Genomic DNA, 20529 nt, shown 5'->3' on the forward strand with positions numbered 1-20529 from the left:
ATTCTATGGAATTAAAGTACTGTTTTCTTTAATCCAGTAAAAAAAAAACCTTAAAAGTTTTTACTATATTTACTTGTGTCAAATATATAGAAACTTATGGCTGTGTAAATGTGCACTGGATCTGCATGGACATAAATATAGGACAGCTCATAAATGTAAAATGACTTAATGAAAATGAAGAATTGTGACATTAGTGTGTGTGATCAGCCACCAGACAGAGACTTCGCAGAGAAGTTAAGAGAAGAGAGTGGGAACGGTGGCTTATGGGAGGCTACTCTTAGGGAATAACATTTGCAATTTACACCCCAGTTAAAACCGTGCAGACAGCCAGGCCGCGTTGCCATGCCGACCGAGCTTCTCTCCTCCTCCTCTCATTGGCTCCCGCCCTTGCCAGCAACCAGGAAGTTGCCCAAAGGAGAGAGGCATATTTACATATCCTTGACTCTACCAAGACTGAGTGACTCCAGTCTATTATTAGCTCCTGCTGGACCTTTTAAGCGAACTGTGTTTAGGATGGAGGGAGGAAGAGGAGGAGGAGCGAGAGAAAGACGGAGGGTGAAGCGCTGGCATGAACTTGCCAGCCGAGAACCATTCCCAGTCCAACTGATGACCTTTTTGACCAGAATGCGACCAGGGAGCCGGCTTTGAATTTCAAATCCCTCTGCATCAAATGAAGACAATGTCAATGTCTGAGCATGTCATCGCCCAGACTGCACCCCTCTTACCTTCAGAGTATGTCTACAACAACAGCACACTTGACTCCTCATAATGCTAAGACAATCTAGATTCAATTCATCTTCTTTGTACTGTAAAACACCTGTAGATAAATACGGATCAATACAGAGGAAGAGGTTTCTTGCTGTGAGTGTTGGCTTCTATGTCATTACAGAGACGTGAATTCAGTCACAATGGAAGGGTAGCGGCGAGGACAGCTGGCTTACTTACTAATGAATTAGTGAATAGGAAGGTTTTGGCTGCATCCACCCTGAACACAAGCTCCACAAATCTGCCCACTCAAATTTCCACACTTGACGGCACAGTGCTCAATAATAAACGGGCTAATAGCACAGTGACTTTGAGCGTGGTTTTTCAAGTTCATCTGGAGGAAGCTTTAGAATGAGGAGCTCCATGACTGTAAAAGGACACTCTGGCAGCTACGATGACAGCTGAGACAAATGGCACCTGGCAGTGGAAGGTCCTTCTTTTTTTCTTTTTTTTTTTTTATTGATGGTGTATTGGTGCAGCAGCGCTTTCAGTGCATGAATGTGCAAGAAGACAACTGAAAGTGAGAGGAAGGATATCACAGCAGACAGTCCAACTAGCATCACTTGGTTGATTTTTGGGGCATATAATATCAGCAAACAGAAAGGATTTAGCATAAGCAGTAATAAAACACTGATGTAAACACAACAAAAATGGAAAGCACAGCCTCAGAGAGTGGCAGTCTGCTGTGGGACAAGCAGAAACAAAACAAATCAAATTAATCTATTTGTCTGGTGTGCCTACCCCAAAGCTTTCAACTTTCTGCTTATTGAGGGACAAAAATCCAGCAAACCAGGAATTAACTACAAAACAAACAGCACCGGCCGCTGCAGACGAGCAGCCTTAGGCCCTGTTTGTACCTGCCATTAATGTGCATCTTGGGTAATCCAATCACAAGTACAGATGTGAATGCACTGAAGACGCTTTGAGGACGTATCGAGATCATATCACTCAGACCACATGCGAAGGTGGTCTGGGCCACATTCGTTTGGCGGTGTGTACGTGAATGTGCTCTGTGCTAATGCAGCTATTGTAGGCCCACGTGCTGGAGCAATGCAGGAGTGTGCAACGTTAATACTGAGGGACAGTCATGAGAAATTGTGTCAACGTTAAGCCTCATTTGAGGCCAGTTGAATAACCAGAGTAGTAGCTTTAATGTGGGTAACTGTGATCGGATCACTGAAGACGCATGTTGATGCCAGGTGGAAACAGGACCTTAGACACAATGTGATTTTTTAACTGCCTTTAACATGCTCTGTCATATCTAATTCTAAGTGAGAGCCTCTTTGGGTTCTGATTTGAGTATTCACATGGGTGCTTAAGTGGGGAAACATCCCTCCAGCACAAGTTTAATTCATCAATCACTACTTCATACCATCTTTCAAGCATATATTTTGTTCTCAAAGACTTTGAACAGTCCCGAATCCCAGTCTGCACTACCCTAAAATCTTTAATCTCTCAGTTGGCTTTTCCTTTCCTCCTCTTGTTTTGTTCTCTTTCTCCACAATCCCTTTCCTTTTCCATCCATCCGTTTCTTTCACCTCAAGCAGTTTCACTTGATTTATTGCCATATTTTACCTGTTCACCCCTCTGCTCTCTCCTCTGACTCTTACCCACTACCCTTTATTCTTCCTCTGAGCAGAAAAACTCCCATATTTTCTTTTCTCAGAGACAGTGCAGCAAGGATCGTTCTCAGTGCTTGATCCCCATAATCAAAACCACAGATTTTCCATTGTGCTGAGCCAAGACTCCATTACGTTTAACTACACTACCGCCCCACTGTGGGATGTTATAGCCTGATAGGAATAGATGAAATAATGCCAGGAGTAGAGCTTTGGGATGAAGCATTTTGACTAAAAGGCTCAACTTAAGCATTATGGTATATCTCAGCTGTACAACAAGTACTGAATATTGTTATTCTGAGCATCTCTCTCCTTAAACAAAACCCATAACTGAGAGATCCAACTGTGGCAGAAGAAGCTGCTCCAGAGTTCATGGACTGCACATAAACATAGTTTTCTATTGTACTCAAACAACCTTTAATTTGTTATAGTGTTGTCTGTCCTGTTACAGACCTCAGTTGTGCCCTCAGGAAATTCTTCTGTGCTCCAAAAGTCAAACCAACCATGCTTAATTGTTAAAAGTCTTGAGAGTATTTTTTGTTTGTTTGTTTTACATCTTTTATTCAGTGTTTAAAATTAGATTTGATGCACTTTACATTGTAAAAATGACACACCTTATTTCTCCTGCTGTGGGACTAATCTGACTAAAATAACTAATTGTGTGCGATGATCTTAATATAATATAACAATATAATATATATAATATGTTCTTGTTGTGTGTTCAGTGTGTGCAGTTGTGTGACCCTTCAGGATCATGGAAGGAACTGTCACGCTTCTTTTAAGCCTCAGCCCACAATACATTGCTCTCATCTCTGTCTATGCATGTGTGTGTGTGTGTGTTGAGGGGGCACAATCTGTGTATGCTGTGTTTATGCAAATATGTGCCTGAGTGTGCATGCAATACAAGCATTATTACCTCTGTGGGACATTTGTGTACATGCGGGTTTGTTCCAAGTGTGGCTGCTGATCTTTGTGCCTGTGTGTGTGCATTTGCCTGATTTTGTGTGTGTGTGTGTGTGTGTGTGTGTGTGTGTGCGCAAGTGCCTTATTACATCTTTGTGTGTGAATGTGTGAGTTTGTGTGTATGTGTGCCTGTACACATGCAGTTCTTTAAAGTCGATCCACGTATATCATGTAGGATCTGTGTGTGTGTGTGAGTGTGACTGCATCCAGTTTTCTAGGTATGCATGTGTATCTTAATGCATGTTTGTACATACATGGGTATATGCAAATCAGTGTGTGCCAATGTGTGTGGGTCTGTGTGTGAGTGCGCATGTGTGTATGTTAGTGCGCATGTGCAATCCCCCCAGCGGGGACAATCATCACGGCTCGTGCCCACAGTAGGCAGCCTTCCCCTGGGGGGCCGTGACTGAGGCCTGCCTGACGAGATGCTGCTTGACTGAGTGTGGAACCTGGATGCTTGCCTCCTCCCCCAACACACACTCACACATGTGGAATAAACATGAATGCATAAATACGAAGATGCATACGCACACAGTGTAATATAAATACTGTCGCTGTATACAGTAAAAGGAGCATGCACGTTTGCATACAGAAAAAGCTGCAAAAGCACACACTGCTGCACCCTCTAATGTATGTACACAAAGGTGCACACAAATATAAACAGAGACCACATCTGCAAGTCTGCAGCCACACAGTAACATTCCTTCTTCTGTGTCCCTGTTCAAGCCATCCATCAATTTTTTGCCTGGGAAAAGACCTAGCCAGAACATGTAAGACCCTGCCAGTCCTGCCTCAGTACGAGACTTCTTTTAGAAAGAAGGGAAGTGTGTGTGCTCACTGTGCATCTGTGTGGGTGTGAGGATGCGTAGGTTTGAGACTTTTTCTATGCAGAATGTGTCAGCATGTGCTTATCGGGCTCTGTGTGCACGCAGGTTGTCCCTCCACAAGCCCATGAGTGTGTAAGTATGTGTTGGGCGCGTTTGTGCGTCGTGTCGGAGCATGTGTGCAGGTACATCCACTTGGCGTCTGTGTCTGACTGGGCCACTGTGTGTGAGGCCTGATGCTAAGCCGACATGACAGAAGCAAATAATGTCTGCTCCCGTTATCTTCTCTTCCCCCTCGGCCCCGCAGGAACCTTTTAAAGGGCCAAACACTAATGAAATTACACACACATTTGCATGCACATGCACACGTATGCATGTATACAGTACAGACGCACACCCACTGTGCCTATACATACTGTGTTACACATATGCACCATGCAAATAAACATCCAGAAAATCATGCATCTGAATGTGCAACAAGAAACACACTCATCATAACTGTTCTCCCAGTTCTTTACATATGAATAAACTTCTGCACAAATCCACCATCGAAAACCTAAACATTCACACAAAGCAAAACGTGTACTCAATCATTTATTTACACAACCCAACATACACAAGAATGGACAATTCTCCTGAGGTTTGGATAAAAATAAATCCATAAAAACACACAGACATCCATGAGTTTATACAGATAACAGCTGGGTCAACTCAAACACATGCACACAAATGCATAACATACATTTACACAAATGTGACCTACTTCCTATAGCTACAGTATGACCTAACAGACCACCAAGGTGCTGCCTTTCCTCTGGCTCTCTGTTTAATGTCGAGGCTGGCTGTATTTCTGATGTCAGGACAAGAATTAATGTGCTCGCTGTACACAGTACTGCAATATAATCTCAGTGCACTGTTATTCTAATTATTTTTTCCTAGATTAGGATAATGGTTAACATGTGTTGTTACGTACTGCATGAATCAGTGTAATGGCAGACTTGGTATATACAGTATCATTTGGGCTAAAAAGTGAGCAAATCTCATCACAGATGTTGTGTTTGGCCCACGCAGCCTCCAGAGAGCTCAACAGCAAAGCACAAAGCTACACCCACACTGCCCTGACACTGAATCTACCCCGAGACTTCAGATTTGTTATCTCTTCTTTTTAGGCTATATGCACAGCTGTGCACTTCTTAACTATGAACAGCACTGAAAATGTTGAAAAGCAGACCATTTTCTGATACTAAAACATATTAATGAATTGTGAAGCTGAGAATTGGCTCATGCACCTGCATCTGTTTTATTTTATTATAGAATAATAGCACAAAATGCTAATATGGTCAGAATGAATACTAATTTAGTTCTGAAAAAGTTAAATATGCTCCTAAAAGGTACAAAGTATATCAGGAGGTCTTGGCAAAATACAGACAGACTAATTTTGTTTCTACTGTTTTGCCCAATATGTTGCCCATGTTATGTTATGTTATGTTATGTTATGTTATGTTATGTTAGAAACATTATCACTGCACTGAATCACAAATCCTGTTACGTGCATCAAACCAGATGGTGCCTTGAGTCTACTCTTTCCATCAGCTCTCTTCCTGATCTCCCCTCCTCGGGGTCCTCCCTGGCAGGCCTTGTACTGGCTGTCCGTGCCGATGCCTGTATATATGTACGCTGCTCTCCACCTGTCATCTCATATCTCTGCCTCCGCCTCCGTCAACCTGCTTCCAGCCCAGCAACCAGCCAACCAACCAGTACAAGCCTGTTGCTAGGGCAACGGCTGTCTAGGGGATACTTCTTTTGTTTCTCACACCTCCTTTCCTTCATCCTTCCTTCTATCTCTTCCCTACTCTCGCTCTCACTCTTTCATTCCCTCTGCTATCTTTTTGCCCATCAATATGTCTGTCTGCCTCTCTCCTCACGTGTGTCTCACTTCCTTTCTCTCTTTCTCTGTCTTTTCTTACTCTCTTGAAGACGAACAGGTTGCTCTGATGTTACTCTACCCTCTAACTACAAATTCATATACGTATGTTAAGGTGTAGACATCATCTCTCCCACTCTGACTGGAATTCAAACGGTTACAGTACGCTCAGCACATTACATTTAGCTGTTACAGATAGGCTGTGCTGTGGCTGTTGCCACTGGCATTTAAAGGTTCAGAGATAACACTAGGTCAGCCCAATGTGATCCTCCCTGCATCTTTACTCAAGGGACTCTGGCCAGTGTGTGTGTGCTTGCATGTATGTGTGTGTGTGTGTGTGTGTGTGTGTGTAAGCCTGCATTAAAACATGTGTGTTCATAATTTTATGTGTACATAGTGCACATTTAATTAGCACATATCTTAATAATAAACAAGAATGACAGACTGGAAGCCAACATGGCTCTTAGTGTCTATTCCCCTGTCACAGCTGGTAATGCAGCGCCTCATGAAAGCTGTGCTCCATCTTCCATGCTACTCAGGGCTGTGTTATTTGTTGTGTGCTGCCCTCTACTGATCAAACAACAGAACATCACAGGAAGGTCTTTTTTTTTTTTCCTTCAGACAAAGGATGATTTTTCTCATTAGACTGACCAGAAACACAAACAAATAAACGTTGAGTAACTGAATTAGATCAATGATTCCATGGTTGCTTTATAGCATTTAAGAAATATCATTTTCAGCCCACATATAGCCAAATTCATGGCACTCAGTGATTTAAATTTTGTGCATTACAGTGTGATGATGAGTAAGTAATTGGGGGCTGGGGGGGGGTTGGTGGAGCAGAGCTGTGGGTGCTGACTATGTAATCTCCTATCAACTCCCCTGTCTAGATACCAATAAAAGGAAAGGAAGTCTTTTTGACACGTCTCAGTGGGAGAAGCACATGTCTAAATGATGAAATGAATTCCACTTCGCTGCTGCAGTTTCAGGGTCCTGGTATTGTGCGTGCTGACTCACTGTCACACTGTCATGTTTGACTGCGACACTTGAATAGAACAGAGCCATTGTTAATGTTATTAGTAACACCTGTGCTTGTCAAACTACTGCACATTCACTCATGAAATGGTCATTAAAGGAAGTGGTTTTAGAAATCCAACTGGAACAACATACTGTCTAGTGTGTCTGTATGGTCTTTCTACTACTTTTTAATAGTCAAGCTGAGTGTTATCTAATGCACACCTGGCAGACAGGTGCATACGGAAAAGAAATCATCCTAATTATAATACAAACATAAATCATATTGTAGAATATTTTGCCCCGACAATGATAGCAAGAAAAAACGTCTACTAATCTACTGCAGTATGAAAGAGCTGTCAAACATATACTTTCCAATACTTCAATACATCAGTTTGTTTCTGTCACTCCAGGCGATGGAGCAGTCCACGTGTCTCACTTTCCTCCATTACTGACAAACTGACAGCTTATCTGCTGCTGCATTAATGAACACATGAGTGCTACTAATTGACCATGTCTGACAATCAGTAACCAGATGTGAATAATTAACTGAAGCAGATGTGACACCTTTTACATTTAAGTACACAATATTATATTAGTCTCCTTCTTCTGATAGTGCTGCCAGTGCAGTGACAGACTTGAACTTGTAGAAATTTTTAAAATGACATGAGCTGCAGCAGTTTGCCCTTATACTGAATTCTATGGCCTTAAAGGAATAGGGGTTTGTGTCACACGAGAAACGAAAAGTGTACGTTGATTTCTTTTGTAAGGGAGGTGACGTAATGTACGCAGCTTAAGTAACATACTGATTTTAAGCCAAACCATGATCTTTTCCTAAACCTAACCAAAGTGTGACTGTTTCAAAACATGAACCACATATTTATAACTGTTCTCTGCAAGCTTTATTTTGACGTTCTAATCGGACATTACTTACCAGGCATCGCATATTTATGGTTGTTAGCTAGTCCGCGGAGACCTGCACGTGCAAAACTGAAGCTTGAGGGGTACTCGTGATAGTCAATGTTATAGTTAGAGGCACAGGGCCATTCACCAAGCGTCCATATGTGACGAGCTGAGAGTGAGAACGTGTTGTCTGGGCAGGGTGCAGCCAATAATAGACTTTATACAAAGTTAGCAACCAGGCTGACACTGTGATCTGTGTCTGAAGCTCGAAAAACTCCAGTAAATATGCAACAGGAATTGCAGTGCAGCCTGGGGTGGTGCTCTTCTGTGCTGTGCTATGCATTTGTGGAGCGGTTGTTTTGTTTCCCCGGTGTTTAAGTCTGCGCACTCCTCACTGCACTGCCTACACCACCTTGTTCTGTTTCTGCCTGGGTTTTTTGTCCTTAGGGTGGACCAGTTTCTGCCTCAGGATGTTACTGGGCTTGAAGTGCACAGGGATGTGGTGTTTGTTGGAAATCCTCCTGAGTTTCTTTGATACCCCCAGAATGTATGGTATAATGATACTGTTCCGTTTATGGTCCTCTTCTGCTCTTCCTGTTCTGTGTCTTTTTGCAGTCCTGATGAAGGCCCAGTTAGGGTAACCACATGTTCTGAGTGCTTGCCTGACGTGTGCCTTCTGTCCTTATGGGCACATTCTGAGCCTGATGGTGTAGGGTTCTGATAACCCCAGTTTATTTTGCAGTGGATGGTGAGAATCAAAGAGCAAATATTGATCTGTGTGTGTGGGTTTTCTGTATACCCACAGAAAACCCACACACAGACTGTTTCCTCCAACATCCTCCCGAGTGAACTTTATGTTGCTGTCTCCTGCATTGATGTGATCTGCTTCCACTTCCTGTGTTCTAATTTTGACCCAGGTGTCATCCACGTACGTCCACTGGCTGGGGGCAGTTCCCGTGAAGGACATCAGGGCTCTGCTCTCCACTTCTTCCATATAGTGACTGGCCACTATAGGAGAGACCGGAGACCCCATGGCACAGCCATGTTTCTGCCTGTAGAAGTCCTGTTTGTACTGGAAATAGGTGGTTGTCAGGCAGAGGTCTAGCAGGGTGCGTATGTGATCCTGGCTGAGGTTGGTTCTGTTGGGAGGGTGCTGTCCTGTAGCAGTCGTTCCCTTACAGACTTTATTGCAAAGAGTGACGTGATCTCGTAGGAAACCATGGTTTCATCTGAGTCCAGTTTTAAACTTCTCACCTTGTTGGCAAAGTCCTGGGAGTTTTTGATGTGGACCGAGTTGTTCGGCCTGAGATGACCTAACGATGTGTGGGGATGGTGTCCAGATGGCGGATGACGTCACATTCCCATCCTCTACTCTCGTGTCATCACAGAAACAATTGAATGTTGTAGTCAGCTTGCTGACTGCTGTCTGTACCTCGACAGATTACTGGGCGTTGTAATTGCTTCATTATCAAGACATGTAATTATTATCTACCACTTTTCCTGCAAGCCTGAAGACGGATAAACTCGCTGGCTAATTAGAGCCTGTAATCCGACTATAGCATAGTTGTTTATTTATGTAGACAAACAATGCCACTAACTCACAATAGACACATCATTTGACAAAACACTTGCCAGATACCTCATGCCTCATTTTCCCGCAGGCAGTCAGGTACGCCACTCTTGAATCGCTGCCTGGTGTATGACCTCCACACCCCATGCCTATCCTTTAGCAAATTGTTATTTAGGTTATTTTTAAGAATTGAAACAATTTGTTCATTAAATGTTTAATCGAAACAAATCGAAAACTACTGTGATAACCGATTAACAGATTTAGATGTTTGTAAAGCATAAACTACCTGAGCACCTGAATGTCAGTATTCTTTTTCCTCCTCTGCAGTGATGTGGGTGAGAATGAGGCTAAAGGTGAACGCTGCTGCACAGGTGAGGTGAGGTGTTTTTAAATTCATCATGTTTGAACCACAGGGGTTAGATCTTACCTAACTAACTTATTTCTTCTAAAAACAACTGATTTTAACAGTCTGCCTAGACTGAAATGCACTCATTTGAACTTATTATGCCTGGACTTGCTGAGTATGTACTTCGGGTATAAGTATCAAATGCCAACATCAAAAAGAGTCACCTGTGAGGATGTTCTCAGCCATGACTTTGACCTGCACCTCCAACGAGTGCTTGGAGGTGTAAGTGATCTCAGCAGTGACCTGGGTGACCTCGCCAATGAACACGGGGGACAAGAACTCTGTCTTCTCCACCCGAACCAGAACGGCCAAACAGCGGTCCTTTAGAGGAGAAATGGCAAACTCATATAAATACCAAACATGCGTTCACAACATTTAGGAAAAGTGAGTTTTTAAGATGCAATTAAGTGAACAGTGACTTTCGTCAATCTCTTTGGATGACCGGTACAGGAAGCAACAGTATTAACAAGCACCTGGCAGCTGTGTTCCAAAAGAAAAGCGGGTGGGAAAAATATACATTTGACCATAATGTCCCCGGTGCCACAGCACAGAGAAGATAATCAGACAAGTTTAAAGGCACCATGATGTCTGTAAAAGATACACACAAAATATGTGTGACTTTTGCAATCAGCCTAAAAGGACGGGTGTAGACAGAGAGAACTCAGATCTGTAGCACAGACATGACAGCCAATAGTTTCCAGCTGATTGTGATAAGCCATTTCTTCTGTAATTCTGCATTTTCCTGGCTCACACAGCATGTTTTGATGTGAAGTTAAGTAGTTCTGCTGAATTGTGAGCTGTCAGGAATTTTAAATTCTTCACAATCAGTTAATCACAGACGCCAGGATAAAATCCTGCCGACCAATATTCTGAGCATGCCTGTCTCACAGAATATGATGGTATTAGAATAAAGGGAAGTGTTCCAAAAATCAGCGACTTTTACTGTTGACATTGTCTTTTTATCAGCTCGTCAGTCATCTGAATTGCACTAACCTGTACGTATGAAAGGCTTTGTACAAATAGTTTTTTTGACTGACTAACTGTTCTTATCTGAACAGTGAAATGTGGGACATCAGCACAATATGACGGCGACGGAGAAGGTGAGATGACAATCGAGTGATGCAAGTCGGCTAAAGTTCATCAGGTGAAAAGTAAAACCAAGACAGTGAGAAGGAAAAGGGTGAGGCAATACTGAATAAAATGATTCATACACAGTGAAACTTAGAAGCTGTTACACACAAAGGTCTACTGTGGAAATTTGAATAAATCACCTATTTTGAATGCCAGACAAGTAGTGTGTTAATAAACATGTTACATTCTCTAAAATGGCGTTTCACAACCTTCACTCAACGTAAGGAGTGATCTTGTGATCTTTCCCACTGTGCTATAATAAAATAGTCAGGGTTTTTTTTTACCCCGTTCTGTGTGTTGCAGTGCCGCGTGCCAATGATGCATCCAGCTTCCTCGATCATCTTGAGAAGGATGCCGCCGTGGACGTTGCCCACGATGTTGGCGTCGTCCGGCCGCATGATCCTGCATTAAACAGAGAAGAGTAGATGGTATGACTGTGGATCTGATGGTAGGATCCCAACACGTGTTACTAGTGTCTTGTGTTATTCTTGGCGTCCTGTTGGAAAATAAAATACTACTGATCAATAAATGTAATAACCTCACCAGTCGTGCTAACTGATAATTTCACCTTTTTTCTAAATGAGCTAACTGCTTGGGCTGTGGAAGGCAGAGGATGTGCTAATCAGTTTTCAGTCACTGAGCAGTTTCTAATTGATTTCAATCCCCTGACATAATTAATTACTGATTTATTCAGTTGAATGAGGCTGACATTTAGTTGAAGCAGGCTTTGTGTGATAGATTTGTTGTAACCTTATCGGTTAAAAAAAAAGAAGAAAACAAAAAGAAGACAAGAATCTGACATGTTTGTCAATGAAAGTCTCGGAGAACTATCTGGAACATCTGCTGAGATGTGCTTCTAGATAGTCCCTCACGAGCTGGACTTTTTGTCTGCTGTGCATGTGTGACGAGCTCAACGCTGAGTTTGAAAAACATGTTGTCGTGTTTTCCACAAAGTCGACAGTATCATGTTTTCTTGTCATGTCTAGCACGCTGCCATGCTCATCAGCTGTTTACAATTCTTCCGTGTGTGTGGGTTAAACTCGTCTTACCAGTTACAATCTCGTCTGCATCCTGAACCAGAAATCTCAACCTCACAAGGAGTGTGCCACTGAGATCTGAGCAATTATATGTGCCAAATGTTATTGCTTCCAAGAGTGCATGTGAGTGTGTGTGTGTGTGTGCGCGCGCATGCGTGCAGTACAAAGCAAGAAATAGCATTTTACAGGAAGGTGATTATTTGCTTCTAACACAACGGATCACGTCTCGCACAATAATTAAATAAATAAATAACCCTCTGAAGATTATTACTGGTGCCGTTTTGAAATGACTAACGCTCCTCGGTTTCTGCGTATGAATTACAGGGTACAGACGATTTCCTGAACAGTCTGAGTCAGGGTTGGTTTTAAGTGTTCGGGGAATTTCACAACACAAATTAACAGGTCTTGACCTTGCTGTATCTCCTGTATATTGCAATGCAGTCTAATAAGACAGTGATAAATACTACTGCTGTGAAATGTTTATTTATCTCTTTTTTTTAATATATGTCCGGTCACAACAGGTTGAAGAGTAACGCAATTTCAATCTGTTTGTCCTGTACATACTGCAGAATTGACAATAAAGCTGACTTTGACTTTGACTAGTGTCAGAGAGGATTTACCTTTACTTTTGTCACATATATTATGTGAGGCTGTAGTATATAGTGACTGAACATTCTGATGTGAATATTTTGTCCGCCTCGGTTCCATACATGAGGAAGAAATGTTCGGTTTACATTGCAATCCAATCAACAGAAGCTACACCTCTCTGACACAGTGTGAACACAAAGATGTTAAACAACAGTAGCGGCGAGTAGTGTTTGTAGCATTCTTGTAATTAATTTTTTCAAAAATGCACATTTTGTGTGCATTTGGGGGAGAGAGCGAGTGAACCAGACAGTCTCCTGTACATTCAGCATCCCCGGGTGTGTTTGTGTGTGTGTGTGTGTGTGTGTGTGTGTGTGCCCGCGTCAGAGATGAACTACCTGCTGAGTTGATATTTAGAGCCCTGCTGAGCTCCTGCCTCAACACCTTTCCTGACATCTCTGCTGACTTGCTGACTTTGACTCGCTTGGCGTGTCTCTACCACCGCTGGTGTCTTATCCGCGTCATCCGCTGGCTTGCTGATCCGAGGCCTGAAGCAACGCATCTTTGCACCCTGACTGACGCTCAGTCTTACTCTCTAATCCACCTCCCTTCTGTATGATCTCCTCATTGATATTGTCTGAGATTTTGGGCCCTTATGTTGCAGCAGTGAGTGATGTCACACAGTTGACCCCGCCTTAGACGCCAGGACTGGATAAACTAGATCTCACACACTCAGTGAGCACAGACAGATTAAGACAGTTTCAAATCTGTCATTATCACACCGAGCTATTTGTGCCACAGCTGAAAAGACGTGTAACAAATGTCAAACATAACAGCTAAGAGGCCCAGAACAAAGCACACTTCAGAACTGCAGTTTCCTTTGAGTTAGAATGTGCACTGTCTTTCAGAAACTGTGTCCTTATGTGCTTCATTTATGAAAATATTTCTCATTTCTTCAACAATAACAAAGGGGACACCAGGAATTAGAACAATGAAAATGCCACACCAAGAACTGTTTAACATACTCCGCCTAAATCTAATCATAGCTTTCAGAAATACTCCACCAAAGCATTGCTACACCTAAAGCCACTTATAATGCTTTTAAATAAGGGTTACAGTGGTTCCTGCTAGTCTGGAAGTCTCTCTGCCCTTTAGTCCTGTTCACATAAACAATCCAAAATGGATCATGCACTGGATAGATCACTTACACTGCATGCAGTGTAGCACAACAGTCCTTTATAAAGTCAATGTAAACCTCACAGGGGCACCATACCAGCATTTCCTTACACTGTATGTTCTGTGTAGTAATGCCTAAACTAGTTCATCACTGAGGCCTGAGGTTTTGCCTGGGTAGATAAAAGTACCCAGCAACATGTGCCTTTGTTAGAATTAGCAGAGGCGGGTGAGAAACTAGTTAACATTAAAAATGTTTCAATGTACACAACAATGTATATTTCTGTGAGTACGAAACATGCAGAATATACAGATGTTGAATCACGCCATGGTGTGCAGACTGGTCTCAGTTACACCTAAAACTTCACCTTGTTTTTCCACATTAATTCTCATTGGTTAGAGCAGCTAACTATACACAAACCACAATCAAAATGTTCTTTCTGCCTGCTGAAGCAAACACCAAAAGGTCATGTTTACCTGTGCCAAGAAGAACAGTGGCGGAAACTGTAAATCAGCCTCTGAAAAGCATATCTTGAGGTCATTTCTGTGCCGAGTCCTGACAGTAAGAATACAGCAAAACACAAAGGACTGACTGGGAGAGGAGGGAATCTGGATTACAAAGAGGATCACAGGCAATCCTACATTACCAGGTAGAACTGGGATTCGGCAAACACTCGCTAATGTATGTACTCAAACTGAAACACCTTGGGCACAGCATGAGGAAACAATTCCCATTTGTATATTAGACATTAAGCTGATGGTTTCATCCAAAGCAAATTGCAAGCGAGCACAGCAAGTTTAATCCTAAACTAGCACATTCGTAAGGAAGCAGTAGTAAATAAGTGTCAAAGTCCCACAGCCCAGATTATATTGTAGTGATCTAAGCTGTGCTGAAAAGAAGGAAGCAGTCTGAGGTGAGATGTGAGAGTAACCGCAGTGAACAAAGAAGAGGGTTACAGGAGAGAAGCTTCTAGATGAGTAAAAAGTTCATTCAAAGACAAGACCAGGTCCAGACCTAGTCAGGACTTACAGGAGAGCAAATCAAGTTATATTCGAGGCCAAAGTGAAAAACGGCAATATAAATGTGTATAAATGTGCACTGTAAAGCTAAGGATGATAAATCCTGTCTTTTTACAGAATTATTTTTACATCGGACCTCCACAATGTTTATCACAACTAATGAAGCCAAATAAATCCAATCCCTCAAAGTGTGTATGGTGCTGAAAAGAAGGTAAGAAAGCACGTGGACATATAATCCTCTGAAATATTTCTTTTCTTGGGAAAAGTGAATAGGAGTAATAAAATTTAAAAAAAACCTACATTGTGAGGCTAATTTTGTTGGTGGGCAGGTTGGCAATAGAATTAAGTCACACCATTTCACATTTGGACATCTAACAATTTGACTATCCTGGCTATATTTGGATACACACCCATCTTTAACTAGCTGAACTGAAGGCAAAGGACATTGTGGGAAGTGTAGTCATTCTCTTCTGATACAGACAAGGCAGGTTCAAGGAAACTGATGCAACAGAAAAGTAACATCTCATCACAAATGAATCCTAGACCATCTGACCATCACACAGCTACAGTTCACGTCCACCGACACTGTTTCTGTTCAGGGTCTGTGTATCACGCTGCAGCATCACACAAATATGGGACCTTAACAAACCATATAAACTGTTACGTCATTTAAAGGTAAATCACATGAAGTCAAGAAAGCTTCACTTCCACTCAGGCCATAATAATAATAATAAAAAAATATTGAACCTTATTTATAGACAACCTTTTGTACAAGAAATGCTTTTATCACCTGATCAGCTTTGTATTCCAGCTCTTACACAACACAGTTTATGGTTCATGCAGTATATCAAGCCAGTCTGCAGGCTATAAGTAACTACACTCAGGTTAGGACTGGATGATACAAAATACTATTTTTCTTTCAGGATACATTTACATATAAATGACCAGACAGGTGGATATTTTCATCACTCATTTTTCTTGGGTTGAACAGTCTGATATGTTGAGAACATGGTGCAACAGCTTTAAAACCTGACCTACGCAATCAGGTGATGGGGGACTTTCTCAGGGGTGGTAACTGAAGGGACTGTGGGGCTTTTGGGTTGGTTTTTTTTTTACAAACTCAAATATCAGGTTTGGTTCAGACATGTTGTTCACTTTGATGACACTACAGCTGTGCTTTACCTGAGCTGACATGGCCTGTTTGTTAGAAGCAGCTCAGTCAGAGCTGCAGTGACTGAACTACAGCGCCACCCACGGGTGAGTACAGGTACTACAATGTCAGCATGCTGCTGGGAAACGAAACCGATTCATTGCAAAGGTATTTTAACAGGCAGCAGTCGTTACCGCACAGCTGGCTGTTTGCTTTCAGTGTTCTTCCTGCGGTTACTGTCTTTGGGAAAATGAACGAGGAATCAACGACACGCGATTTACTGGACACAGTCGAGACTAACTGTTTACTGAAGCCACATTATTTAAGCCTACGCTACAAGATGAAACTTTTAACTGGAGTTTCGGTCAAATGATGGCGACCTTAAAGTGTCCTTGGTAGTTTGTCGCGTGTCCAGCCGGTGCTAATAGATCGGAGGTCATCACAGACGACATGCGACACAAACGATCTGCACCTCCGCCGAGAGCCCGCGCGCTGATCATCCTCAACACACGTCTTTCCTCTGTCGTAAACTATCGTGGGTTAAACATGGTCCTCCACCGGCGGAGCCGCAGGCTGTCGTCCGGTGTGTGACACCAGCACACGAAGCGGATTATCTGGGTTATCATCCTGTGAGCCGGCAGCCGCGCGCGTTTCCCGTCATTTGTCCACCAGCGGCACGTTATTAGCATGTGAAGGTTGCTCGCGCACAATGTGTCAGAAACGTCCTACCTGCATAATTGTAGGGAGGATGCTGCCTCGCGCGCCTGCGGTACCGACATGGTGATGATGAGGATGGCGGTGATGTTGATGATAAGGTCTCGGGGTTTGCTGGTCTCGTGTTGCAGCGAGATTTGTGCGTGATGAAAGGGGAGATGAGCTCCTCCGGTGTCCGCCGGCTGCTGCTGTTACTGTTGTCTCTCTGAGAAATGACTCATGTGGAGGGAACGGAAGTGCAAAAGGGATGTTTTACATGACGAAGCATATTGTTTGCAGTGTCTTAAAACAGGCTATGATTGTATTATAAGATTAAGTGATCAAGAGTTTCGCTTACATAAAGTAGCCAGTGCCGTTAGAAGAGGCTAATGGGAAGTACAACAGAAATAGACAGCACAGTACCTGCAGCCGTCGGAGGGGGGCAGCAGAGACCGCATTTACACCGACATGCTGAACGCAGGGGCGATACTTCATTTGTCCTATTGAGGGCGCGTTTGATCACAACATCATTCCGCGGTCACTCTGACTAACGGTTTTTATCCTGCGCAATAAAAAGTTGCTTGACAGATGTGTCACAGGGGCCATTGCTCATTAAACACGGAAGTGTCGCTATATAAGGAAACATCACATCACATTTGCTGCGCCAAATACTCAGTTCAGTCTGCTGAAGCCGAAGCATGCAGCCTCAGAACAGTTTTGGTTGCCTTTCTGTAATATCACACGTAGTCTGTGTGTGCGCTTTGCTGTGTGATATTTGTTATGAACTGCTTTTTTTCTCTCTCTGTGGTTTTAATGCAAAGTAGACAAGGATGAACTGATCCTTATGTGTGTTTTGTGCTAACTAAATAACGTTTTCTTTCCATCATATAATCTTTTGTGGCTGCGTTAAATAAAGACCAGTACTGTACATACCAATCGTATACAAGAATACAAGACAAGATTTAACCACGATATCGCAGTTTTATTTGTGTTTATATAACATATATACAACATTTGCTGTAAATAGCAAAAATAAAACACATCCCAACAGAGATACTTGCAGTGACATACATGTCTACAAAGCTCATCTGCACAGACTCAGGACATTGAAGTCTACAGTGCAAATTCATACACACTAACCCTTTGGGTCTTACAGGGCTGTTTCACTGGCCCTTTATCACTTAGTCCGCAAAGAGGACTAAATATTTAACGTATACATACATGCAGATTTTTAAAAAAATACGACTGTCTAAACTTGTCAACTTATACAGGACAACAGACGCGTGCGCAAAACGTAAGTATATAATACTCAACCAATACGATTTAACGATGAATTCTGGCTTTTCATCAGCAGAAACGAATCACTATGCATATTTACAAGTGATACATATGATATGAAGCTGTCTTAACATGTCGCCTAAATATGAAACACTTTACAGTCTTTTCACAGGCTTTTGGGAGATCCGAACACTTGAACTGAACGTATCTACCAAGGTCTCCACATGGCAGCGCTGACAGCGTGTGGTCCTGCAGGCTGCGCTCTGCTGGGGGCCACTGCGCCGCTGCCGCTGTGGGACTGGCTCTCCAGTCTGGAGCCGAAGCTGGATTTGAGGCTCTGGAGTTTCTGTTGGATCTGAGGGAAAGTCCTGGAGCCCTGAGCGCAGCAGTTCAGGCAGGTTGGGGTGACGGTGGCGGACGCGGACTGCTGGACGAACTCGTTCATCCGCCGACACGCGTCCTGATCCAGGCTGGTTTTGGGAAGCAGAGCGGAGACGCGCTGCAGGCAGGCTTTGTAGCCTTCCTTGTAGCTGTCGGTGGAATCTGAAAAGGCAACGAAACGTTAGTTTTGTTGTTCAAAAAATCATTAGTCCACATATATATGTTTATCTATCAATAAACGTGTTTTAAAAGTGTAAACAAGCAGAGCCATAACTCACCTTTCGTGTTAACAGAGGGAATGTCGCTGAGGAACCTCACAGTCATTTCTAGGATGTCGGCTTTCTCAAGCTTGGAGTAGCGAGTCTTCTGGAAAAAATGATAAAAAGCATATATTAAACATATGAGCGTAAACGATGCTTTGACTTCAGTAATTCTGAAAGTGTTCCTGCTTATATTTAAATGTATATAATCACTTACATCTCTGCCTGTGAGGGGAAGGATGAGGTTTTTCAAATGGTTCAGGCTGTCGTTGATGCGTGCGCGCCTTCTTTTTTCCATCAAAGGTTTCATAGTCTGAAAAGAACACATCAAATTTAGCATTCATTCAGTACATTAAGTGTAAAGCATCAGAGAAAATGTAGAAGACATTGAAGCAAAAATCCGTGGTTCCGCTTACCTTTCTGAGCTCAAGAGCTTCTTTTCTTTTGGCAACAGTTAGCCTTGGAGAAAAGGACTGGAGAGCTTCACAGGTCATGTTTGGAGACATTTTCAGGGTCGTCTTTGTGCCAGAGAAGTGTCCAACAAAGAAGTCAGCGAAGATGTGTCTGCAACGGCCAAGGCTGCGGTATATATCCAGGTCCGTGGCGTCGGTTTCCGTGCGTCACGGGTACGCCCCCAAGCCAACACGAAACGATGTGGACTGGCCACGTATACGTTGAAAACAACACAAAACCATCAAGAATAGAAAGATAACCATCTGTCTTCTCTAATCCATGCGTAACAACTGCGGTGCGTGTCTGCGTTATGATCCATACAACAAATCAAACAAAATCTGCGTCAAGAAGCTGAAGAAACATGTGCGTAAAGAAGCTGTGTGGACAAACAGAATGCGCATTCACCAAATACTACTTCTGCAAACTAGCCAGTTTTCAAAACATGAAATAACACAAAATTGGGTTAATTATTTCATATATAGTAGATGGAATACGTTCGTAAAACGTTTGTAATAAGTTTGTAAAACACAAGCGCGCACACATGTGTACATCTATATATTCAGTATATAGTTACTGGTAAATAATAATTACGCAGTGTTGAACAAAAAGTGCAATTCATAAATCTAGGTTATACAGCAACCGTTTATCTTGTGTTCTAACTATGAACCAAAGCAGACTTCATTAAAAAAAATATGTCTCCGCAATATCATGAAGGTTTGTTTGCCTGCTGAATTCCCTGCGGCTGTTGGAAGCGGAGGTTTATTGTGTGTTATTGTGCGTAATTTGCCCAAGTTTGATCAAATATCTTTTATATTACAGATCAGTTTTAAATAAATATATACACGCGCAGAACTGCAGGGTGCAGTACATGCATTACTGGCATAGGGGTCAGGCTTGCGTGCATGGAAGAGTGTCCACAGAGACACGGACTCTTACTCCAATCTCATACCCAAGCCACGCTACTTTCAAATAACATCTGTTCTTAGATTTTGACAACAATAGTTTTGCATATGACGTTTTTATGCTGTTTCTGCCCGGGGGGGTCCCTACCTGTTGGGTGGATCCTGCTGCTACTAATGCCTGATGCAGGGCGGTTGGGGCTGAAAACAGAGGGTGGGGTAGTGAGGGTGCATGTACTTCAATCACAATAGCCACCGCGAAATATAAAATGAGTTTTATGTTGGCTGTTGTGGATATTTACTTGTGGACTTCGACTTTCTGTATTCTATAACCAACCATCCTGGACAGTCCTCCGAGGAAGGAATCAAACTATGTAATACAGCTTTGCGACTTTCAGATACTAAATAAACACTAAAGAGAGACATGACAACCCATCAAATACCACTGCACTCAGGGGAACCACGCGCGCAGCACGCGCCA

At 42.7% G+C, this 20529-nt stretch overlaps 2 protein-coding genes across 2 annotated transcripts in view; both read right to left on the reverse strand.

Annotated features, from left to right (window-relative positions):
• Positions 1–13359, reverse strand: part of acot7 (acyl-CoA thioesterase 7) — a 50558-nt gene extending 37199 nt beyond the window's left edge. The window contains exons 1-3 of the mRNA XM_041944987.1: positions 13140–13359; positions 11404–11521; positions 10153–10309 (exon numbers count right to left, since the gene is read on the reverse strand). Coding sequence (XP_041800921.1) covers positions 10153–10309; positions 11404–11521; positions 13140–13303 — 439 coding nt within the window. The 5' untranslated portion in view covers positions 13304–13359. The remainder of the gene's footprint in view (positions 1–10152; positions 10310–11403; positions 11522–13139) is intronic.
• Positions 13360–18119: 4760 nt separating this feature from the next.
• LOC121613263 (transcription factor HES-2-like) lies at positions 18120–19202 on the reverse strand. Its single transcript, XM_041946591.1, has 4 exons — positions 19113–19202; positions 18914–19009; positions 18715–18802; positions 18120–18598 (listed from the first exon to the last, which is right to left on the reverse strand). The coding sequence occupies exons 1-4, from the start codon at positions 19200–19202 to the stop codon at positions 18264–18266; spliced, it is 609 nt and encodes a 202-aa protein (XP_041802525.1). The 3' UTR covers positions 18120–18263.
• Between the last annotated feature and the right edge of the window lie 1327 nt (positions 19203–20529).

This window comes from Chelmon rostratus, chromosome 10 (genome assembly GCF_017976325.1).
Source record: "Chelmon rostratus isolate fCheRos1 chromosome 10, fCheRos1.pri, whole genome shotgun sequence".
NCBI lineage: Eukaryota > Metazoa > Chordata > Actinopteri > Chaetodontiformes > Chaetodontidae > Chelmon > Chelmon rostratus.

Excerpts from the sequence above, each read along its gene's own strand:
- LOC121613263 (XM_041946591.1), bottom strand. The coding sequence starts at position 19,202 with ATGTCTCCAAACATGACCTGTGAAGCTCTCCAGTCCTTTTCTCCAAGG. Across the intron at positions 19,010-19,112 it reads AAGCTCTTGAGCTCAGAAAG|ACTATGAAACCTTTGATGGA; the intron begins GTAAGCGGAACC and ends TGTTCTTTTCAG. Across the intron at positions 18,599-18,714 it reads TCCCTCTGTTAACACGAAAG|ATTCCACCGACAGCTACAAG; the intron begins GTGAGTTATGGC and ends TTGCCTTTTCAG.